General features: G+C 46.6%; 1 protein-coding gene across 4 annotated transcripts in view; it reads right to left on the bottom strand.

Annotated features, from left to right (window-relative positions):
- The window catches only part of Lpin1 (lipin 1), a 55,200-nt gene that overhangs the window by 21,817 nt on the left and 22,034 nt on the right, over positions 1-11,349 (bottom strand). For 3 of the 4 annotated variants that reach the window (XM_055625525.1, XM_055625522.1, XM_055625513.1), the window contains exons 8-12: positions 10,687-10,780; positions 9,725-9,915; positions 7,756-7,849; positions 6,165-6,234; positions 3,155-3,247 (exon numbers count right to left, since the gene is read on the bottom strand). In XM_055625525.1, the coding sequence (XP_055481500.1) occupies positions 3,155-3,247; positions 6,165-6,234; positions 7,756-7,849; positions 9,725-9,915; positions 10,687-10,780 (542 nt within the window). Of the gene's footprint in view, positions 1-3,154; positions 3,248-3,402; positions 3,481-6,164; positions 6,235-7,755; positions 7,850-9,724; positions 9,916-10,686; positions 10,781-11,349 lie in introns of all 4 variants that reach the window. The other variant, XM_055625533.1, reaches the window with a different exon arrangement.

Below are 11,349 nucleotides of genomic sequence, written 5' to 3'. Positions count from 1 at the left end.
TAGTTAGTTAGTTAGTTAGTTAGTTAGTTAGTTAGTTAGTTAGTTAGGTTGCTTGGTTGGCTGGCTGGCTGGCTAGATGCAGGGTCTTTCTATGTAAGTCCTGGCTGCCCTGACAGTCACTATGCAGCCTGGGCTGGCCACCAACTTGTGCCAATTCTCCTGCCTTTGCCTCCTGAGTGCTAAAGTTATAGGCATCCAATATCATGCCCAACTTTACTTTATTGGGTTTTGTTTGATTGTTTGTTTGTTCATTTGGAGGGTCTTGGTTGGGATTTGTTTATAATTGTATGAGCTGATGGGGACTGGATTTGGTTTTGTTTTGTTTTTTATTTTGTTTGGTTTTGAGACAGGGCCTCATTATATGGCCCTAGCTGGCCTGAAACTCACTAGACCAGGCTAGTAGACCAGGAGGACCTTGAGAGTAGGTCCTGTCTCTGACTCCTGAGTACTGGAACTAAAGGCATGCACCACTACCATACCAAGCTGCTATTTGTTTTTATAAGTAAAAAAATAAACTGTCATAACCAGTCATCTATCATCAGTTGACAGGTTTAAGTAGGTGATGTGACTACAGTTAAGAACTTTTCATGAGGCTAATTCAGAAACATGAATCTGCATGAACAATTATATTTCCATTCTTGAGAGAAACATAATTTCATAAACACCCCTTACTTCAGACAGGCATTCCCCTCAAGCCTAACTGTTGAGAATCTAGATAGCCTACAAATAAGAGGTCTTTGAAATGTATTTTTTCCTGAAATTCTGGAACATTCTACCCTCTGGTGAGAAAACTAGAAAGCCCTTTATGTTTTAAGTCCACTGTAGGATGGCATCCATGTTTGTACTGACTTGTTCAAACCGCTGAAGACTACGCAGCAGGTGGCAGTGCACAGACAAGCTAGCAGCATGTCCAAGAGTAATTAGATGAGTGTAAGGCTTTTCAAGGCACCTTCTCCCTTTGAACTCACAGCATCACGAGTTCAGTGATGTTTCCGATAGTGTTTACAGAACGCTCTGCTTTTTTTTTTTTTTTCATACTACCTTTCAGAAGTAAATACATAGCACATCCCTACACCACAGTAAACAAAGCTGTCGGTAATTTCTATCTTCATGGAATTCAGGGTGTGGAGGAGGTGAGAAATGTTAGTCAAATAGTCTCACTAATAAGTGTATAATTATAAAGCTTGACAAGATTCATAAAGGAAAGGCCATGGCCTATGAAAGCAGAGATAGTAGACCAGCTTAGTCTGGCAAGAAAGAGACACTGAGTTGCTGGTTAATTAAGTGAAGGGGGGAGGTAGAGGAAATAGCACATGTAAAGGCCCTGGGGTAGATTCAATTGTAATAAAAAAAATAAAAGATAGGACTACAAGGGAGGGCAGACCTAGAACACCACGTATTGTAGGATGCTAAGGACCTCGGCCATCACTGGAGGAGCCCTGGGAAGCAGGGGCTAAGGGGATGGATCAATGAACAAGAGCATCTGCTTCACAAACAAGAGAATCTGAGTCAGCACTCAGCACCCAGGTAATGAGCCAGGCCCAGCTAAGCATACCCGTAGCTCCAGAGCTGTGGCAGGTGGAGGCAGGAGGCTCACCAGAGCTTGCTGGCTGGCAGCCTAGCTCCACATTCAGTGGGAAACACTGTCTCAAGGGAATAAGGAGGAGAGTAACAGAGCAAGACCACCCAACGTCCTCCTCTGACCTGCTCAAGCACACACAACACAGACATACACATACAAAGCTGTTACCATGCAGACATGGAGCACAGACACACACAAACACTCTCTCTCACAGACACATAAATACATGCACCACACACCCTCACAGATCTGTGCACATTAGTTACCATATACATCTATGCACACATCAATAAAAGTTTTAAGCAAGGAATAACATAAATTAGGAAAATTAACATCACCATCATAAACAGGCCAATCCAACTACAGTACAGAGAATGAGAAAGAGGAGGCAAGAATGGACACAGCTTAAGGGCAACCTGGGAGAGGGGGAGGAGGTCTGACTCTTGGAAGGGGAAATGTTCAGATTCGGCAGCACTCAATCCGTGCCCTCACAGCCTTCCATAGAGCGTGTGTGAATAAATGCCATGTCCAGCCACTGATGGGCAGTGGAGCCAGTCCTTACTCTAAGTGTGCCCAAAAGCAACTCTCATGTGCATGCCTCGAAGCTTCTGCTTCACTGGCTGAGTGATAAATGGGTGTGGAATATAAACGATTGTCTGGTCTGAAAATAAGATATGAAGGCGCCCCTAAATGCACGTGTGAATATATGCACTGGATAAAACCAGGACATGAAAGCAGAAAAGAGAGCCTTAAGATACACTGTGGGGCTGGCTAGAGGAGGAGCAGTTAAGAAAGATGGGAGAAAAGCCTGGAGGCCAAGCAAGGAAGGTGTGCAGGCTGAGAGATGGAGAGAAAGACCCAAAAACCAGGGCCTTTCATGGAGATCACAATCAAATCCACACACATCAGGTCTGACCCTTCAGATATGTGACTAAAAAGGCTCAGCCACGGCAAGACTCATGAGTTATCCTCATCAGCATAACATCTTTTAAAACATAAGCTATGATGAAACCCTTCTGAGACGGTTAATATTGTCAACTTGGCAAGATCTAGGTTGGAAAGACCCACCCTAAATGCAGGCAGCACCACCCCATGATCTGGGGTCCTCGGATGAAAGGAGAGAGCCAGCTGGACACCAGCCTTTATCTCTCTGCCTTCTGTCTGTGGAGAGAATGTGACAGGCTGCTGCAAGCTCCTGCTGCCTTCATATCTCCTCCTCAGTGGGCCTTACTCTCAAACTGTGAGCCAAAATAACCTCGACCTCCCTGACGCTGCTGCTGTCAGGTGTTCTGTCCCAGCAGTGAGATGCTTGCCCAGCACATGTTCTTACTGATAAAGACATGCAGAGTGCGAGAACAACCTGACCTGGGTCAGTAAGCCAGAGGGTGACTAAGCCAGGCTCTGCTGGCCCCTCCTCCTTCTTCCTGTGGCCCCTCTGCAGTAGGGTCAACTCACCGAAACCCGGTATCATGGCTTGCATCTATTTCACTTACACAAACTGATGGGCGTAAACCTGACTACACGAAACCAAACCCTACTGGGTACACCTGCCACATCCCACTCTCTGCTTACCTCTTTGATTGTGGCATTTCTTCCTCTCCAGGAAAACCACCATCTTCCTCCCTTTTTGGGCATCTTATCTCTCATGATGGATTCCACAGTGGCCTGTTTTAAATGGATGGTAACATAAATAATGGAACCAAAAAGAAAAAAGAAAAAAAAAAAAAAAAGAAAATCAACTTAGCACACTCAAAAGAAAACGTACGTGCAAATCAAAGGAGGAGACGAAAAACATAAATAAATAAAACAACGCAACATACTGTGGGTGGGCTGAAAATTTTAGAAAGGCAGAACCTAATGGCGTCCACAATCACGTGGAGGTAACCGAGGCATGAAGACTTAAGAAGATGGGAAAAGAACCAACAAACAACAAACAAAATACAACACAACAACAACAGGAAAGAAAGTGTTAGAAACCATTAGTGGTTAGTAGATCTTAAGTTTTCAAATTAAAATGGCTAACTGATTACAATAGTATTAGCTTCAATACAATGATTGCAAAATAAAACATAAAAATAAATTAAAAAAATGATCACTATGATACAGGATCCGAAAGCTGTAAAACAAAAGTCAAAATACAAAGGCTTTTTTTTTTTTAAATATATATGTCTTCAAAGTTTGACCAACTTTAGCAGACTGATTTAAAAACCAAGGGCTAAAGACAAAAATCACATGGACCCCTTGAATACATCAAAGTTTGATGGGGGAGATTAAATATAAAATAATAATTTTATAGACATTTCCAAGAAGTAACATCTGTCCTAAGGCTATTTGGGGGGCCAGGCAAATGTTACCTAATTTTCCTTCTTTCATTTAGAATGACTAAGTAGCTATTACCTCAGCTAATGAAGAAAGACTTAGTCTTGCAGCCCAACAGGACGCAGGCAGGTAGACAGATAAATGATTCACAGATTCAGCCTCAAATATGCAGTTTCTACTAAAAAAGATCTGCATCTGCCCCAGAGTACAAGCCAAGCCCACTAAAATGTGTGCACGGCACACAATGCTCACGGCAGCAGTCTACAGACACGCTATCTGCCCTCTTCTTCCACCCTGACCAAGTCCATCCACAGAAACAAGCCCCACAACCTAAAAGAAAATACCTAACAGGATTACAGTTTTCAGATGGAGTCTAAGGTTCACCAACAAACAAAAGCAGCAAAGAAAACCCTGGGACAGGATTACGGTGAGCAGGCATCAGTCCTGCAGGGATGTTAAATCTATAGCAGTCTACAAGGCTCAGTGTTGGTTCGTGAGTAAACACAGCACTGGAACAGAAAATCTAAAGTTCAGATTGAGAAACCAGCTTCAGTTCTTAGGGAAATGAAACAACCACCACCAATCATCAAGCAGAAAGCTACCTAACAATGGCACTGGGGTGACCCTGGGGTGACCCTGTGAGTCAAGCACCTGCTTCCCTCCAAACTGTGGTCCAGAACCAGGCTGCAACAAGTTCGGAGGGGATGTATGCCCGATTCCTGAGACAAAAACCCCACTTGCACTGTGCCATCCATGTTCATTCTGTCGCATTGCCAAGAACCAGTATAGAAGTAACCAAGCTTCGGGCAATGAAGCATAAAGGATCCTCCTGCCTCCATTTCTACTCCAGATGTTTTTACGTAAGGAAATGTGTGAAGTATGGTCACCGAAAATCACAGAGCCGCTAAAAGTCATAGGGCATTGACTCAACAACCTGCCAAACATTACCTCTATTATCAATAAGATACTAAATCCATGTTGAAGCTACTGATAATATTTTCCATAACAGAAAGGATCCTGATTCAGTAATCATCTGAGAGGAGGGAAAAGTGATTTGAGTCCCCAAGTCTCCCTCAATTACTCTGAGGATAAAGTACAGATGGGTCAAAGATTTAAAATAAAAGGAAAGACTAGAAGACAATGCAGGGGGTTTTACAAATGAAGATGAGAGACCATTTTTAACATGCCAGCTATGTGGCCAACAGCATAATAAAGACTAAATGCTCCCTAGAAAATCATGTGTTAGAAAAACACTGTTAGCAGAGCCCCAAAGCTCTAACCCACTAGGTCATAGCAGGTCAATGGCAGGGACTGTGCCATTCTGCAGCCTTGTGTGCCCCTTCCTCTGTAAGCTGCATCTCTATTGTACTACTCTTTCTCTTCTTACTACTTTGTAAGCTGTACCCTGGGATGTGGATACAAGGAAAAAAACCAGGCAGGAACATAACATAAATTGTTTTACTGAGCATGCCTCAGGTGGGCCCACAAATACGGAAAAGGGCTACCAAATACATAGCCACCATCCGCAAACTAAAGCACACACAGAAGGCATGCCCCGACTAAACAAAGTGTGATTTGACCCCTAAGAATCTCAAATTCTAGGACGATCTGACAGAATGCAACAGCCTTGGCCGCCAAGCACAAGGCTGTCTAAAAACTGTGAGTCCACAGCCCAAAGAACATGTTCAAAATGTAGAAGGAAGACTGGACACAGAAGAACTGAGCAATTCCAGGCAAGTGGAAGAGGAGATTAACACTGTGTGGCTGGAGGGTCCGCCTTCCTCATTCACTGTGGCCTGCAGCTACTCCCCTGTTCTCACCTGCAGGCTCTAAGCTACTCAAGCCCCATCCTTACTCCTGCCTTGGAGAACCAGGCACAGGGCTGGCTCCTTAGCAACACCTGATGACAGTGATGGCCCCTGCACCTGCCCCAGTGCCCTTCCTTTCCCACCCTTCCACCGCTATGCTTTCTCTCCTCAGCCTCACTTGGTTCTGCAGCTAGTGTCTACCCCTCTCCGCCCACTTGTAATCCTAGCATAGCAGGCGTTAGGAGTGGGATTAAGTGCCTACAATACCATGGTTTGAGAGTCTTGCCCTGGTGAGGAAGGGAAGCATAAAGTACAAGAGAGAGACATTTTAAATGTTGATGTGGGCATTCCTGAGCATCAAGACGCCATGGCCTCAGGTTTCTAAAGTCAAACTGTGATTCCCCCATTAACCCATACCTCCTTGGGCCCATTTTCTTAATCGTGTTAGCGCTCACCTTTGGCAAAGGTTTCTGGAAAGCCTGCATCGCCAGAAGTAGCGGAGCTGCTGTTGTCCAATTGTAATACCTAATGAGACAAGGAGATGGTGTCAGGACAGGGTGTAGACAGAAAGCGTTTCTACTGCCATGTGAAGTGTCGTGGAAAGGTTGGGAGCCACAGTGAAGTCCTTGAACAAGCCAGTGTGATTGCTCCCTTCCCAGCTCTCCACATCAGCCCTATCTACACAATACCTCCCTTTGTCCTATTCACCTCATGGCCATGGTGCAGGTGAAGGGTCAGCAGCAGATAAGGCAGTAAGGTGAACACACGAACATCCACTAGCTGGGCAGCAGCCAAGTCCCACTGTGTGGTCCTTCTCTAAACCATGTCCCACTGAGCTTCCTAGAGAAAGGACAGGCAACTACTCCATAACCTTCTAAGTCAATACATAAAACACTTGCAACCTTCTCGGTGGGGGAAAGTCTATCGACAGTCTGAAGACACCTCTGCATACCACAAGACTTCAGATGGTGATGTCTCCAAACTAAAGGGCATCTACGCCACTGCAACTAGGACCAGACAGGGTCAAAGTTCCACATTCTGAGCACCACACTCATATCTCATATATATATATATATATATATATATATATATATATATATATATATATATATATATATATATATGCAGGCATATACACAGATACATACACATACATGTTCATATATACATATATACATGCATGTACATGTATATATGCATAAATATATACGCATATGTATTTTATATACATGTGTGTACATACACATGTATGTATATGTATATCTGAGCATGTATGATATATATGCATACACACACTGTATACACACACTACACACATACACTTACACTGAACACACACACAGACACATACACACTCCACAAGACTCACAAGAATCTCAGCCCAGCAGCTGCACAAGAACATAGAATGGTCCGTTTCAAGGTCTGGTACAGGCGCATATTAAAATCCACAAGGCGGGACTGGGGAGACAGCTCAGTAGCTGAGGTGCTTGCCATGAAAGCGAAGAACCTGACTTCAGATCCCCAGCACCCACACAAAAAGCCAGGCCTGGTGGTATAGGCCCATAATTCCACCTGCTGGGGAGGTGAAGAGGGGAGATACCATGTGCTTGCTTGTGAGCCAGTTCAGCCAAACCATGAGACCCTGTCTCAAAAAATAAGGTAGAAAGCTGGGCGTGGTGGCACACACCTTTAATCCCAGCCACTAGAGAGAGAAGCAGGCAGACCTCAGTGAGTTCAAAGCCAACATGGTCTACATAGTTCCAGGACAGCCAGGGCTACATGGAGAGACCCTTTCTCAAAACAAAAGGTAGATAGTGTGGACCTCTGGCCTCCACATACAGACATACATATGTGCACACGTACATACATATACATATATAGGCATACACAACGTGTACACACAAACACACACTCCACAGAAGCTGTACGGGAACACAGGATTTTACAAATAATAAAGGGCAACAATTAAGTTTACCAGAGACTTCCTTACAGCCTGACAGAAACAGTACGGCGCCACTGCCAAGAGGACTGTCAATAAGAACTTACTTATTACCAATCTTGACCACAAGATTGGGGTCATCGATGATAGCAGGGTTGTCGGCAAACTGCTGATATGACACGGCTTGTTCCAAAAACGCATCTGTGGTAACAGTGGTAGGACAGGGGGGGAAAAAAATCAGAGTGTATTTCTTCAAGAAACAGGCCAGTTTTCAGCTTGCTCATTCCCATGTGTTTGCCTGAGAGTTTATGAACTGCAGTTCATCAGACAGTCCCACAGATCCTACAAAATGCACCTAGAAAGAGGGAGCTTGGGCTTGGTGTTTGTTTTTGTGTGTTTGTTTTGAGAGGGGGTTCTTACAACAGCAACAAACACATTGTGGGTGGAGCCTGCATATAGAGGCAGAGTAATGTTTCCTGGACACCAGCCTGAGCCACTTTTGTTGGGGTGACCTGAGAGGAGTGATGAGTGATGGAACTCCCCAAGCCTCAATGATCTCCCCATTAGCATGAGCGTGACAATCATGGCCACTTCCCAGGGAGTCCTAAGATGGGAACAGATGGCTATCAGCATCCTGCCCAGAATGAGGGCTTGATCAGTGCTGGCAGCAGTAACACCATTTACTGTCATCTGTGCCAAGTGCGGGAGCCGGGGCGGTGGAGGGCCCAGCACGGACCATGCTCATCCTTGCTCATCCCTGAGGAGGGCAGCCTCACCAAGCCCACAGCAGGCCCTCCAAGCAGGTAGGCTGGAGGATCAGCAGGCCCAGTCCTCAGCCCTGGACCAGAGAGCCTTTGGGTGTCTGCTAAAAACACTGACTTCCTTCAACTTCCCCATTCAGTCACGCCATGCCTTCACCCTTGACCGCAGCTCAGTCTCAATGGCCCCAATCCACACACACTCCTCCCCTTGGAGATTCTAAAGCTTTAGGTAGAACCAAGACCCAGAAGACAGCAGACACAGAGGATCACACTTGTCAGGAAGAAAAGTATCTCCTTGTCATGTCAACCCAGACTGGCCTCCACAGGAACCTTCAGCATGATAGTGGAGGCCAGAGTTCACTCTGGGGCTTCTAGCCACATCTGACTACACAAGACCTTGGAATTCCCACCACCACCCCAATGTGCACATACCAGGCAGGGAGTGCCAATAAGTTACCAGCTTCACTGCTCCTTCGGTGGGTCAGGGAGCCAGCTACCCCATCACAGCTCAGGAATATAATGGACCAAGGGGTCAGAACTGTGGTCTTATAAGATGCAAAGGATAAAAGGAACGAATTGCTAAAAAAGGGCTGGTGGCACTCAGATCAGAAGAGGACCCAATCCCCGCTAGAAACACAAGCCACTGGGGGACGGGGTGGAAAGAGAAAGCAGTAGTGGAGGGAAAGAGGAAAAGGTTCAGGAAAATTAGGTCTGGCTCAAGAATTCAACAGCTAATCGCTGCTTCTATACCAGCTACGGGTCTCAGGCACACCTCACACCATGGGTCTCATGCATCTGTCACACTAAAGCCCTAAATTTCCAGTATGACAGATGGTATGTGTAAGGCCTACCAGCACAGCAGCCTTTGGAACCCATCAGAAAAACATTTCCAGAATTCTCCAAACTGATTCAACCTTCCACCACCCCCCACACCTTCTCTCCTGTAGGACTGCAGAGATTTCACACACTCTCAAAGCTCTGTTACAGAAACCCTCACCTGCTCCCCTATTCCCCCTCCCCCAATGGGCTCACCTTGAACATTCTTCAGGGCTGGCCCTGAGCACCGGGGACACCCGACTGTGTTCAACAATCACCTCTGAGGATGAATGGCCCCAACAGCCTGAAGGCCCTTGCATCCTGACAGAACTCAGAGGACAGCTGACTGCAACCTCACACGTGTGGGGCTGGAGAACAGTGAGCCTTCCATGCACTCATCAACTACAGCCATGAGATAGAGAACCCATCCTAGAAGCCTGGGCTCCAGAGCCTTCTGACCTTCAGCCACAAGGGGGTGCCGCCACGTATAGCCTAGTACCTTTAGTGATCTCTCTGTGGTCACTGAGGCCACCACAGAGGGAGATGGCAATGGATGGCAGGTCCCTCAGGCCATCCGAGGTGCTCTCCACGCCACTGTCAATGCCCGAACTGCCCACCGACTGTGGGGACTGGTTAGCTGACCTGGCTCCATTGTCACTCGCTTGCTTGGGGAGCCCAGCAGGATCTCCACTGAAAGGGGGGGGGAAGAGAAGCTGTTCTGAGCATCCCGCCATCCTCCTACTACTATATCAAATGACCCTATAGAAAGCTGCACCATCCCAGAGAAGCTCTGTCACCTTGGGGCAGCTTTGCCATCAAAACATCAGTACATACAGCAAAGTCAAAAGAACTACCTCGGGATGGCCTGTCACATTCTCCAGCGATGCTCCAAACTCATATGAAGTAAACCCCAGAGAAGGTGTGTGCCTGGGAGGCCACTGTTACCCACCAGGGCACTGGTCCTCCCTATACCTCAGGGGAGCTATGACTAGATTGTTCCCCCAAAGACTGGGTATGACTCCCTCCAGGGAGGGCCATACAAAGGTCTCTCCCACCAATCACTACAACCCGGCCTCACGCTCCTCCATCAGAGAGCCTTGAGCCCACATTCCTGCAGAGAGGGTAGAGAACAGCCATCTCTCTCTCTCCTCTCTCTCTCTCTCGCACACACAGAGACAAGGGACAGTCTTACACAGCACAGAGCTGAGGCTGTGCCCAGGTTAAACGTGGGCCTTCAATGTACTTGCTTTCTCACTGATCAGCCAACATAAAACGGGCTGCTCTCAAGACTACACAAAATGGTATCAGGACTAGATGCAATGGCTTAAGCCTTCAATCCCAGCACTCAAGAAGCTGAGGCAGGAGGACCACAACAAATTCAAGGATACCTAGAGTTATAATTAGACTCTATCTAAAAAAAAAAAAAAAAAAAGCAGTTTGAGTAGTGAAAAGAACTTTTACTTCTTGGGGAAATACAGTGCAGCCACTTCAGGGTCCATGTCCGTGAGGTCATCCAGGTAAACGCCATCAGCTCCAAGGTGTCGACTCCGTTTATCTGGAAGAATGCATGAAATTAGTCAGAGACATGTTATCCTAGAAACCAACAGCAACTGAGCCCAGTGCTCATCTGCTCCCCAGTACCATGGCTGGTCCTGCCCCACAAGAACCACACAGTGAGACGCCGGCCAGAACATCACTGCAGAACTCCCTTCTGTGTGTGACAGTGGCATCATAGCACTCATCCACAGAGGGCCTGACAGGTTCTAAGCCCTCAATGCGGAAGCCGTCACCATGTTTACGATTAGTTGTATTAGTTGTGGCTGACAAAACCTTGCCTCAACACTTCCCTGCTGATACTCCCAAGTCACAGCACCCTACAGCTAGCTGCATGGTGGGTCCCTGGGCACCATGTCCACAGACTTCTCCTCTGCTCCCTGCTCCTTTATGTAGCTGGTTCATACAAACCCAGAGCACCTCACCAAGCTACCTGGCTAACCAGGGTGGGGCTCAGCATCACCACTGCGCAGCATGGATGGTGAGCCACTCAGGCTGCATTGTTGCTGACAGACATGGTTGGGAAACCCAGAGACATGTCTGAGCCCACACTGGGACAAGGGACAAGCC

Source organism: Psammomys obesus, unplaced genomic scaffold, assembly GCF_907164565.1.
Source record: "Psammomys obesus unplaced genomic scaffold, mPsaObe1.curated_primary_1811, whole genome shotgun sequence".
NCBI classification, from domain to species: domain Eukaryota; kingdom Metazoa; phylum Chordata; class Mammalia; order Rodentia; family Muridae; genus Psammomys; species Psammomys obesus.
Note: the sequence above shows the minus strand (reverse complement) of the source record. Positions and strands in the feature narration are given on the sequence as shown.